This window comes from Phascolarctos cinereus, unplaced genomic scaffold (genome assembly GCF_003287225.1).
Source record: "Phascolarctos cinereus isolate Bilbo 61053 unplaced genomic scaffold, phaCin_HiC Scaffold_5;HRSCAF=322, whole genome shotgun sequence".
NCBI lineage: Eukaryota > Metazoa > Chordata > Mammalia > Diprotodontia > Phascolarctidae > Phascolarctos > Phascolarctos cinereus.
The window spans coordinates 354216921-354230818 of record NW_027555958.1 but is presented as its reverse complement, the minus strand read 5'-3'; the positions used below and the strand labels follow the sequence as shown (position 1 = coordinate 354230818).

Below are 13898 nucleotides of genomic sequence, written 5' to 3'. Positions count from 1 at the left end.
AAGTCACTTACCTCTCTGAACCTCAGTTTTCTCACCTGTAAAATGAAAATAAAACTTTTGTACTATCTAGCATGCAGGGTCATTGTAAGGGTTAAAGTGCTATATAAATCTTTTTCTTTTTTAATAAGCAAAAGTAATGATGCAGGGTTCTTGGTCTCACAATATTATATAGGGTGTCTTCAAGTTGTTAAGTTGGAGAAGATGACTGCAAAATACCATTATGTCAGGTGGGTTTACTTGTTCTATTTGAAAACTATTGCAATCTCTTCAACTTCAAGTGATGAAAAGACAGTAGAGAAACCTGGAGATTATGGAAAATAGAGGTGAGGAAGACGTGTGGTACAGCAGGGTTAATGTCAGTGTTATATAATTGATATGACAGCAGGAAAGTCTTTGTGGAAAAGAAGACAAGATATTTTTAGGAGGATTATTTTAAGACACTGATTGTCTTTGGTTCATAATTCAGGGGCTCCTTGAATAATATTTATACATAGACAAGTTGCATTAGAAAAGAATATATTATGTGTATTTTTTCTGTTCGTGATTTTATTCTATTTTTGTGGAAGATTATTTAGGGAATTTCCAAAATGTTTTTATATTGTGTACTATAATTAGTTTTAGTAAGCATGTGGTTTTTAATTTATCTTCCAGCTGTACTACTGGTATACTATAGGGTCTACTCTTCATGAAAAATTGTGTTTTGAACTTGGGCCCAAGGTCTATACTGTCCATTTTGCCAACAAATGTTAATTGCAATAGAAATGATCAGATTATAACTTCTTCTATGTCTGTGTATTCGTTACTTTTCTAAAACAAATATTGGTCTGTTACAGGTTACAGGAAAAAGAGGGAAAATAGAAATTTTCACTTTAAATCCAAAATGCATTACTCTTGGTGAACTCTATGGCCAAATGGATCTGAACAGTATGGAATGGTCTGATGGATTATTGTCATCATCAGTGAGAAAGTTCGTACATTATGGCACTAAAAAGAAAACAAAGGATACAGAGACTGAAGCAAATTTACACATTTCAGATTTTTCTGATGTAAGTGCAGTATAATTTTTACACTAATGCCTGGACTTAATTTGATTGATATAAATAACTTATTTGAAGCCTATATGATGAGGACCTATTTAATTAAATTCAATAAAAATGTATGGAGTTCCATCTGCATTCAAGGTGCTAGTGATACAAAGATAGTTATGACACATAACGTAGTCTTAATCTACTATAAGGAAATGATATATATGCCAAAAAAAACCAAACAGTAATAAAAGGGACAGTGTGATAAATGTGGAGCAGCTAGGTGACACAGTAGAGAGAGTACTAGGCCTGGAGCCAGGAAGATTCATCTCCCTGAGTTCAAATCTGGCCTCAGACATTTAACTACCTATATGATGCTAAGCAAGTCACTTAACCCTGCTTGCCTCAGTTTCCTCATCTGGAAAAATGAGCTGGAGAAGCAAATAGCAAGCCACTTCAGCATCTCTGTCAAAAAAGCCCCAAATGGGGTCATGAAGAGTCAGACAGGACTGAAAAATGACTGGACAAAAGAAAAAAAACACCCATGATAAATGTAAAGAAGCTAGGCACAAAGTAATGGGAAATTTGAAAAAAGGGGAGGAATCATTTTTCCCTGGGGGAGGTAAAGTTAAAGAAGGCTTCACAGAAAACATCTCAAGAATTGAACTTTGAAAGAATGGATTTCTGAGGATGGAGATTGCTGGGGCAGGCAGGCTGCAGGTAAATAGAAGACATTCTAAGTATGGGGGACAGTGTGAGCAGACACAGAGATAAAAACAATTTTGAATAAGAATGAGAGAGGAAGAGAAATTCACTTTTGCTGGAGTTTAGAATATGTAAAATAGAATACTGTTACATAAAGCTAGAGAGATAGGTTGGAGATAAGATCCTGAATGTTGGATTCAGGCATTTATGCTTCATTTAAGAGACAATGGGGAGCCATGGAAAGTTTTTGAGTAGAGGAGTAAAACGAAATCACAATCAGAGCAGTGAGATAGGAAGATTACTCAGGCCAGGGTATGGAGGACAGATTGAAAGAGAGGGTATAAACTAGAGACAGGAAGATCATTTAGGCAGCTTGTCGTTGACCAGCCAATACAATTAAGGCCTAAACAAGAGTGGTTTCATTGTGAGTATAAAGGGGGGGGAAATGGAGTTTAAAAATATCGTACAATTAGAATTGATGACACTTGTCAATTGATTGAATGTGGGAATGACAGAAGAGGCAGGATCAGGTATGACTGATAGGAGTTTGGCTGACGATGACCGTGGGACTAAGTACAGCATCATTTCCTATTACTTATTAGCACTGTCCATTTCCACTGACTGTTACTTAGGCTTGGAATGATCTCCCTCCTCACCTCCAACTCCAAGATTTCTTGGCTTCCTTCAAAATTCAGCAAACCTTCTGGAGGAAACCTTTCCTGGCTTCTCTCCTTTTTTCCCTCTCCCTGTGTGAATGCCTTCTCTCTGAGATGATCATATCTACATACACACACACACACACACACACACATATTATATACACACACATATACATAGATACACATGAACATATACATATATATCTTATCTGTACATAGTTATTTGCATATTTTCTCCCCCATTAGACTGGAAACTCCTTGAAGGCAGGTACTGTACTTTTTTGTGTTGTTTTTTTTTTGTATCCCCAGTACTTAGCACAGTTTCTGGCACATAGTAAGCCCTTGGTAAATGTTTATTGGCTAATCTCTGCTCCCCCCAAAGAAAAAGTTTCATTTTAAAATGCCACTAACACAAAAGAAGAGGAAAACATAATAAAAGAAATTTAATAAAGATGTGCCCATAAAGTCCAGAAGCTCACAAAATAAAGTATAATAAGGACAAGTTAAAACACACATAGGAAAAAATGCGGTACAAAAAGCAAAATGGAGGAGCCAAGATGTCAGAGTAAGCTGTAAATTGCTGTAAATTTCCCATATTCACCTCCAAACAACCATAAAATTATGCCCCCAAACAAATCCTAGAACAGCAAAACCAGCAAAAAGATGGGATGAAATAATAGTTTAGCCCAAGAAATTTGGAAGATCAGCAAGAAAGATCTATGTCACTCAAGGTAAAAGGGGAGTGCATTCCAGGACAGGATGCATCCCAGCAAACCAGAAGGAAATCCTGAACCCCAGTGGTGTAGAGCAGGAAAATGCCAACACCAGGACCCCATATGTGCCTTAGCATAGCCAGGGGAACTGGCAGATTCCAGCTCTAAGGACCACTGCGTGCTTCAGCACAGCCCAGGGAAAAGAGGAATCCTACAGTGGCTAGACCTCCATGTGCTTCAGGATAGCCCCAGGGAAACACAGAAACCCCCACCGGGCCTGAGCACACACCAGACACCACCACTAGGACCCCGGCTCAGCACCCTGCAAGCTGCCAGATCCCTACTGCCTCCAGCAGTGCCAGCCAACCCCCACCCCATCCCCTCAGCATAGCACCACACACAAGGGTCCCCCATGGGCCTCAGGGCAACATCAGTACAGCACCAAGTAAACAGCTAGCGCCTGCAGCCCCTGGCAGAAGAAGCCTGAGACAGTGCCCCTTCCACCTCCAGGGCAGAGCGCAAATTGAAAAGAAGGGGGGAAAGCCAAAAAAAAAGAGCAATAAACAACAACAACAACAACAAAATCTTGACCATAGAAAGTTATTATGGTGACAGGGAAGACCAAGACACAAACTAGAAGAGAACAACAATGTTAAAAAATCTGTGGGCAAAACCCCAAAGGAAAAAGGGAAGTGGGTCTCAAGCCCAGAAAGAACTCCTGGAAAAACTAAAAAATGGGTTTAAAAATCATGTAAGAGAGGTAGAAGAAAAATGGGAAAAGAAACGAGAGCGTTATAAGGGAATTATGAGAAAAGAGCCAACAGCTTGGAAAACTGCTTAAAAAGTAGAATTGGCCAAATGGAAAAGGAGATACAAAAATCCACTGAAGAAAACAGCTCCTTAAAGAGTACAACTGTTCAAATGGAAAAGAAAGTACAAAAGCTAATTGAGGAAAATAACACCTTAAAAGTTAGAACTGGGCAAGTTGAAGCTAATGATTCTATGAGACATCAAGAATCAATCAAGTTCAAAAGAATGAAGAAATGTAAAATACCTCATGGGAAAAACAATTGACCTGGAAAATAAATCCAGGAAAGACAATATCAAAATCATTGGACTACCTGAAAGCCATAATCCAAAGTAAGACCTAGACAGCATCTTTCAAGAAATTATCAAGGAAAACTGCCTTGATGTACTGGAACCACAGGGCAAAATAGGAATTGAAAGAATCTGCCATTCATCTCAGGAAACAGATCCCAAAATAAAAATTCCAAGGAAGATTACAGCCAAATTTTAGAACTATCAGGTCAAGGAAAAAAATACAACAAGTGACCAGAAAGAAACAATTCAAATGTTGGGGAGTCACAATCAGGATCACACAGGACTTGGTAGCTGAACTTGATATTCTGGAAGACAAAAGAGGCAGGATTACAACCAAGAATCACTTACCCAGCAAAATTAAGCATAATACATCAAGGTGAGGAAAAGGTCAGCAAAACTATGCTAGTGGGGGACCTCAACCATCACCTCTCAGAACTTGATAAATCCAACCAAAAAATAAACAAGAAAGAAACTAAGGAGGTAAATAGAATATTACAAAAGTCATATGTAACAGACCTTTGGCATGATTTAGACATAAAGGGTGACACCATAAGCAAATTAGAAGAGCAAGGAATAGTCCACCTGTCAGATCTATGGGGAGGGGAAGAATTCCTGACCAAACAATAGATAGAGAGCATTATAATACATGAAATAGATAATTTTGATTATATTAAATTAAAAAGCTTTTGTATGAACAAAACCAATGCAACCAAGATTAAAAGGAAAGCAGAAAACTGGAAAACAATCTTTACAGCAAGTGTCTCTGATAAAAGCCTCATTTCTCAAATATATAGAGAACTGAGTCAAATTTATGAGAATATAAGTCATTCCCCAATTGATAAATGGTCAAAGGATATGAACACGCAGTTTTCAGATGAAGAAATCAAAACTATCTATAGGCATATGAAGAAGTGGTCTAAATCACTTTTGATTAGAGAAATGCAAATTAAAACAACTCTGAGGTACCACCTCACACCTATTAGATTGGCTAATATGACAGAAAAGGAAAATGATAAATACTGGAGAAGATGTGGGAAAATTGGGACACTAATGCACTGTTGGTGAGGTTGTGAACTGAACCAACTATTCTGGAAAGCAATTTGGCAACCAAATTGTGCATACCTTTTGCTCCAGCAATGTCACTACTAGGTCTGTATCCAAAAGAAATCAGAAAAAAAGGGAAAAGGACCTACATGTGCAAAAATGTTTATAGCAGCCCTTTTCATGGTGTCAAAATATTGGAAACTGAGGGGATGCCCATCAATTGGGAATGGCTGAACAAGCTGCTTGTTCGTATGAATGTAATGGAATACAATTGTGCAATAAGAAATGAACAGGCAGGTTTCAGAAAACCCTGGAAAGACTTGTATGAACTGATGCAAAATGAAATGAGCAGAACCAGGAAAACATTGTACACAGCATCAACAATGTTGTGTAATGATCAACTATGAATGATTCAGCTCTTCTCAGCAACACACTGATCCAAGACAAGTACAAATGACTCCCTAAGGAAAATGCTATCCACATCTAGATAAAGAACTGATGGACTCTGAATGCAAATTGAAGCATATTTTTTTCACTTACTTTATTCTTTCTCATGGGTTTTTTTTCCCTTTTGATCTGTTTCTTTCACACTTGTGCAAATATGGAAATAAGTTTTACATGATAGCACATGAATAAACTGTATCAAACTGCCTACCATTTTCAGAAAGGGGGGGAAGGGAAGGAGGAGAAAACTTTTGAACTCAAAATCTTGTCAAAATGAATGCTAAAAATTTTCTTGACATGTAACGGGAAAAAAATAAAATACTATTAAAAAAAACAAAGAACAAGATGGCTATGTGCGAGAACACACACAAAAAGGAAATCTTTAGATCAGAATGGATAATAAACTGACTTGAGGCAAGAAATGTACTTCTTTCCTTTACAGCCTTGAGTTAGGCACTTAATTCCCCTGGGCCTTAGTTTCCCCCTAATGTGTATAACATGTGGGGACTGGACCAGGTGGCCTCTAAAATCCCTTCAACCTCCAAATGCACATAGATAAAAGGACAAATGTGATGTGGTAGGATTTATAAATATGAGATATGAGTATATTAGATAATGAAGTAATGCTTCCATTATATTCAACGTTGCCAGGCCTATAGTAATATCAGCAATATCAGATTTGAAATATTGTCTATTTCTGCCATATTGTTCTCTTAAACCACATCTTTACTTTAAACCCAGCACTAGAACTCAAGTCACATTGTTTTCTGCCTAGCTTCCTGAATTTGGTATTTTGTAGATATGTAGCATTGGCTTCTGGGTTGTCAACATTGCATGGAAATAATACTTAATATCAAGCCTTATCATTAATGACTCTCTGCCAGACATTGTCTTTTGTATATAGGTGTTGTAGAAGTAGAGATTTCAGCTGGCCTAGGGGACCAGAGTTCTTTGGGGAAAATTGGCAATTAAGTTTGGGAACCTATATGGCACTCTGAACTCTAAACTAAAAGTTTATCTAATCTTTTATGCAACTTGAACATGTCACAGATGTTTTGTTGAGTTTCTTCAAGAAATATTTTAATCAGTATCATCTTTGAATCCAACTTGATATCAAAGGACAAGACAAGATGACTACCAGTGAGGTCCTGTGATACAGCTAATATGTGATATGTGGACCAGACCTGTGATTTTATTGATACAGAAAATTCCCAGTGAAGAAACTCCTTCTACCCTTTACTAATGTAGAGTATCTGCTCTGTAACATATTCTTAGACAGTTGCATGGTGAATTGAGGGGTTAAGGGATTTGCCAACACAGCCAAAACGTGTCAGAAGCAAGATTTAAACCTAAGATTTACTGACTCCAAGTCCTGTTCTCAATCTACTACCTGCCATATATGGCTCTATTAACTAATTTTTTACTTCTCAAATATAAAAAGGAGGCAGTTGGCTTATGTTCAATCTTATCCTACATTCCAGTCAATCATGATTTGTCAAATAACATTGTAAACATTAATTTTTAATATATTTTAGATTTTCATGCTTGATCCTAATAAAAGAGAAGAGTTTACTCATGTTGAAGATGAGGATGAGGATGAAACAGAGAAAGATGTTCAATCTCCAGAAGAAAATCAAAGTAAGCGATCTCACTAAATTGAGAAGATAATGTAAAAGATACACATCAAACAAATAGAAACTTTGCTCATCTCTATTATATAACATTTTTCCATTGTTATTCTTTTAATCATTTTTATGTTATAATGTACAAGAAGTAGGTATATGTATAGCAAGAAATAAGTTATAGTACAATGTAGTATAACGTAGTAGTAAGTAGAAGCAGTGTTGCATAGTGAATGGTGGGCTGGGTAAGGAGGACTTCAGTTCAAATTGCGCTCCTGACATTTACCAGCTTCTCTTCTTCCGTGTTGTCCTTCACTTCAATATTAGTATTCCTAATCTGCTGCGCTGAATTTTGCTTCTTTGGAGGGACTTGTTACCATGAACTCAAGTTTTTCTATTCTGCTTATTATTCCTGCTGTGAATAAATTCTGTGTTTTCTTCTAACTTCATGCAAAAATCTGATTTCTCCCTTGAATCATGCAAGAACCCTATCACTCATTTTTTGACACTACCCACTTTGATGAAGGATTTACCTTTCATACTAAATCATGACACTGTCAGCCTCTTCCTCTGTTGGGGAACTTATTTTTTGCTAATCTTGGTCCCTTCCTTGAGTAGTTGCTGAGACTCAAGACTGGCCCTAGTTGAATCCATTCCTTCAGGTCTCGAACTGCCACTTATACCCTACCCTAGTTCACCTCCATTTTTTTTTAAAAAATTTTATTAATTTATTTTGATTTATCAACAATCACTTCCATATGCTTTTGAGTTTAAAACTTTTCTCCCTCTTCCTCCCCACCACCCTCCCCAAGACAGTGCGCAATCTGATATAGGCTATACATTTATATTCCTATTAAACATATTTTCACATTAGTGAAGTTGTAAGTAAAAATTAAAACCAATAGGAGGAACCATCAGAAAGAGGAAACAAAACTCAACAGAAGAGAAAAAAAAGATAATGATTCAACTTTCACAGTTATGATTACTATCTGTGTCTTTTTCTCCATCCTTTTTCCCCCTGTATGCTTTTCTTTCTCCTCTCTCCCTGCTTTTGACCACCACCTCCTTCAGTCTCTCCTCCCATCTATTATCCCCTTCCCCTTTACCCATACCACTTCTTCCCTCCCTTTCCATCCCCTCTCCTTTTTCTTTCCCTTTTTCCCTCCTACTGACAATAGGGCAACTTAGATTTCCATACCTAACTGATTATGTTATTCCCTTCTTGAGCCAAATCTGATGACAGCAAGGTTCAAACAATGCTCACCCCCCTCCCTTCTTCCCTCTGCTGTAATAGGATTTTCTGTCTTTTCCTGTAATGTAATTTACCCTTGTCTGCCTCCTCCTTTCTCAGTACATTTTCTAAGATCAGACTAATCCACTTACTTGGAGCCATTTAACCCACTTGATTAGATTTTTTTTAACATTACATCAAAGTTAACTAATATCCACCTCCTTTCTGTATAGTCCTTTAACATGGTGTAATAACAATACAGTTCTCAAGAGTTGCAAGTGTCATCTTCCCTTGTAGGGATGTAAACAGTCCACCCTTATTAACAACATTTTGTATCTTTCTGTCCCATTTACCTTTTTATGTCTTTCTTGAATCTTGTACTTGAAGATCAAATTTTTTGTTGAGCTCTGGTCTTTTTATGGGGAAGTCCCCTATTTCATTGAATATCCATCTCCTCTCTTGAAAAATCATGCTCATTTTTGCAGGGTAGTTGATCTTTGGCTGCAATCCAAGCTCCTTTGCCTTAAGGAATATCATGTTCCATGCCCTGTGGTCTTTTAATGTTGAAGCTGCAAGGTCCTGTGTAATCCTGACTGTGGTTCCATGATATTTAAATTGTTTCTTTCTGGCTGCTTGTAGCACCTTCTCTTTCATCTGGTAATTTTGGAATTTGGCTATTGTATTCCTTGGCATCGTCAATTTGGGATCTCTTTCAGGTGTTGAGCGGTGTATTCTTTCTGTGGTTATTTTACCTTCTGGTTCTAGGACTTCAGGGCAGTTTTCCTTTATGATTTCCTGAAAGATACTGTACAGGCTCTATTTTTCATCATGATTTTCAGGTAGTCCAATGATTTTTAAATTGTCTGTCCTGGATCGATTTTCCAGGTTGGTTGTTTTACTGATGAGGTATTTATGTTTTCATCCATTTTTTTCATTTTTTTGTTTCTGTTTGACTGATTCTTGCTCTCTCATAGAGTCATTAGTTTCCATTTGTCCAATTCTAGTTTTTAACAGATTGTTTTCTTCTGTTAGTTTTTGTACTTCCTTCTTCAATTGGCCAATTGTATTTTTAAGGGATTTGTTTTCTTCAGTGTACTTTTTTTCAGTTTGCCAATTGTGTTTTTTAGGGACTTGTTTTCTTCCAATTGGCCAATTGTATTTTTTAAGGACTCTTCTACCTCTCTCATTAGACTTTTAAAATCCTTCTTGAGCTCTTCTAAGAAGGCTTTTTGGCTTCAGACCAGTTCATATTCCCTTTTGATGTTGCAGATGTGGGTTTGTTGACAATGTTGTCCTCTTCAGAATTTCTGTCTTGATCTCCACTCTTCTCATAATATGAATCTATGGTACATTTCTTTTTACTCATGGTTTCTTTATTCCCTGGCCTTTAAAGAGATTGAGCTCTCCTGCTGGGGAACAGAGGGCACTGACCCAAGCTTCTTGTGTTGGGAGCCTAGGTCTTGGTCACTGGCTTTGTGTGCTGGGGCCTCTTATGTTGGCAATTGGAGGCTGTAGGGTTTTGGCAGCTTACCTCATGTTGGGCTGGAATCAGCAAGGCTGGAACTTTCAGGCAATTCTAGGTTGCCTGCTTTTCCTTTCCTTTAGCTTTCTTCAGCTCCTTTTAGATGGGTGCTGCAGGGTGTTTATCTGCCTGGGGCCCCTTGCAATGCTGCCTCCCTCATTTCTGCTAATGAACTAGGAGATTCCTCTGTGGTAGAGTGCTGAGGCACCTGGTGGTTTTCTGAGCTGGTTTCCACCAGTTCCCCACCCTCACTGAGGCACTCGGAGGTCCAGGTGTTGGGGTGTTTGCCTGCTCTACCACCTGGGCTTCAGGATCTCCTCCTGGTTGACAGTTGGAGGCTGTAGGGTTCTGAAAGCTTACCTGATGTTGGGTTGGAATCAGCAAGGCTGGGACTTTAGGAAGACTCTAGGTTGCTTTCTTCAGCTCCTTTCAGATGAATGCTGCAGGGTTCTTATCCACCTGGGGGCTTTGTAGTGCTGCTTCCCTTATTTTTGCTGAGGCACAGGGAGACCCGTTTGCTGGGCTGCTGCACTGCTGTTCCCTGTCTTTCTTCTAGTTCAGCTGTTCCAGGGCTTTTTTTATTCTAGGGTGATATTTTCTGGGTTTTCAGAGGTTGATAGGGAAGGGTGAGAGCAGCTACCTTTTTACTCCACCATCTTGGCTCCCAGAAGCGGAACTCCACCTCTGTTCTTTAGTTCTATTACTAAGCTGAATCACTTTCTGCTGTTTTTTTGTGGGATTGGTGGAGAGTAGGTGGATGTTCCTGGCAGAGTCTCTGCAGCCTTGGAATTCCCTCTAGGAGCCACTCAAGGCAGTATGAAACCAGATTTCTTCCCTTATTGCAACCAGATGTTGGAGAAAGAGTAGGAGCTAGATTTTGGCAGAGACCATGCAGCAGAAAGGAATCCCTGAGTGCATCATAGAGTACAAGACTGTTGATTGTATTTTATACTCTGTAAGCATGTAGAGGCTAGTTGAGGGGGCCATGCTATGTAGGAGTGTTATGGATTAGCACTACTGTTCACTCATAAGGCTTTTGCGTTGTTGAGTTTCTTGCTTTCTAATCCTGTGGATTCAGCAGCCATTGCTCTACCTCTGATGCCTAATTCCTTTTTGGAGCTTGAGAGTGTTTTTTGAGAGTTAGTGAGTCCTGCAGAAAATGTCTAGCCCTCCATCTTGCTGGTCAAATGAACCATAAAATTTCTTACTAGCTATGTCATCCTAAGCAAAACATTTAAACTTTATGTATTTAAGAAAACTCTGTAGGACTTATTTGAAATGTAAGTGGGTTGTAATCTGGGAGCTCACCATGATGACAAAATCATACTCCCTTCACATATTTGTGTAGTATTATTTAGACTGTATGTAGTAAAGATGTCTCATTGTGGTATGGACATGACCCTGGCTTCTTAAATGGAATACAAACATATCAAAAGCTTGTCAGACCTTACCAAGTTGGAAAGGTTTCAAGTATGAGCCCTATAATATGACCATGTATTTTTTCTCTTAAGATAGAGTGATGAAACTTTTGCACACAGCAATTCAAGAACACTATCTAAAAGTGCAGTAATCATTATTAATGGAGGGAGTATCCACATGGACAAAAATCAGAGAATCCTGAAGTATTGAAATAATTTTACTTTATTTTTGTAGTACTTGGATATTTGAGTGGTTTTATGACTGTCAGTACGTCTAGTTGATCCACCAGTGCAGACCACAACCCCACAACCTATATATACCCTCATGTTCAGTATGACTCTTCTGTCTTTTCATCAATCAAAGATCATAAGATCACAGACTTAGAGCTAAACATGGTCTGGGAGATCTAATCCTGCTCCAACCTCAATTTCATAGGTGAGGAAAATGAATCCTAGGGAGAGTGTGACTTGCCCAAGGTCACATACATAGTAACAGAGCTCAGATTCAGGCTAAGGCACCATAATTCCAACTCCAGTGCTCTTTCCACTGTATTATGTTGCCTTATAGTCTTCCACTGAAGATGCATCTAAGTGCCAGAAGTCTTATTCTAGGTTTTTGATAATTTATGGAAACCAGTACAGCCCTCAGTCTATCCCCTGGAAATCTGCAGCTTCCTACAGTAGATCACATCCTTGAAGAATATAGCACTCAATACCTGACAAATGTACTGACAAAAGTGTAAGTAAGATAGGCCAGAAACATACAAGATCATGACAATCATATCAAAACTGTGCAGAACCTGGCCCTAACCAAAAATCCCAATCTGGCAATTAAGACTAGGGAAATGAGCAAACTAAAATAATAATAATAATATAGAGCTATTTTGATTCCAAAGATGCCTAAGACTTAAACCCAGAAGAAGAAATTAACTCTAAAATACCTACAAGCAAAGCCTCAAAAGAAAACACAAATCAAACACAAGATACAGAATTACTAGGAGAAAAGATGCAAGATGCTTTTTAAAGAATTTAAGATACTATTGCAAATGAAGTGAGAACAATAAAAGAAATTTGAAAAGAAATGAGAATGTGAGGAAAGACTTGGAAAAAGAATTAACATCTTAGTGCAAGAGGTACAAAACCTTACCCATGTAACAAAATTGGTGAAAATTTGAGTGGCACAAATAGAAGTCGATGACTTTATAAGAATGAAAAAAATATTAAAGGAAATTTTTTAAAGGAAATAGAAGAAAATGTAGGGGATCTTGAATGAAAAACAAGACAGAAAATAGATCGAAGGGAGAAAATACTTGAGGCAATGGTAGGATCAAATAAAGGGGTTTTGTTTGCTTGTTTGGTTTTTGGTTTTTTTGTTTTGGGGGGGTTTTTTGGTTTGGTTTGGTTTAAGGATGGGAGAAATCTGGGAAGCAGCAGACTTTAGATTTAAAAAAAATGAAAATTTTGAAGAGAGAGGGAATGATTAAAAGGATAAGTTCCTAGAAGAGATGGGATCCAATACACAAGGAAAGGGGATGGTGTTTGCAAAGAAAAGGACCACTTCTTCCTCCAAAATTGGAGCAAAAGAGAATGAGAGGAAATGTCAAGATGATACAGAGTGAAGAGTTGGGGAGAAGAGAGAGCTAAAGATGGATGATTTTTTTTTAATGAAGTACTTAGTGAGGCAGAGATATAGAAGGTAAGATAATATAGAGAACGGCCTGAAAAGATAAAAGAGGGTTTGGCCAAGGAGTGGCATAAACAATCAGTCAGGGAAGAGTAAAAAGAAGCATGCAGCAGTGAAAGCCCAGTTGAAATTATGTAAATTTGTAGTGAACCCAGTCAATTCAGTGATTTCCTCCAATTGCATCTGATAACATATGTGTATGAGAGAAGGATTAAGCAGTTTTCAAGGATTGGTGTTTAGAAAGGAATAAGAAACAGAAACCATTTTGTCATTATAAAATGCCGTAGACTACCTGGAGAAATCAACACGGGATTTCTACAGGTCTGATTCTTGCTAACAGCAAGGAACAGGTCATTAGGGTAGAAATGATGAAAACATTTCAGGGAAGCAACTACTCCCCTTCCTATAGTTTGTGATAAAGAACAGGAAAGCAAGACATCTGCTAACATGCATCCTAATTTGGAGAAAAACAGACTTCAAGGCATTCAGAGGAAGAACAGGTAAAATTTCATGACCTGTGAGTTCCTAGGAGCATGGGAATATCCCAAGAATAAAATTCTACAGAAAATTTTAAGAGGAAAAAAAAGTATAATTGTCTGTCACCATTTCCAAGCCATGCTATCTGCACTGTAGCTTCCATCTTTATATGTCCTTCAGTGGAACCTTGGACTTTGTCACTGGAACCACCTTGTGTTCAGACAGCTGAGGTTTTGCCTTATCTTCCCTGGAA

At 38.0% G+C, this 13898-nt stretch overlaps 1 protein-coding gene across 1 annotated transcript in view; it reads left to right on the top strand.

The window, feature by feature from the left end:
* DNAH14 (dynein axonemal heavy chain 14) overlaps positions 1-13898 on the top strand; it is a 340072-nt gene that overhangs the window by 142395 nt on the left and 183779 nt on the right. Inside the window, 2 exon segments of the mRNA XM_020982026.2 lie at positions 834-1046; positions 7227-7329. Of these exon segments, the coding sequence (XP_020837685.1) occupies positions 834-1046; positions 7227-7329 (316 nt within the window).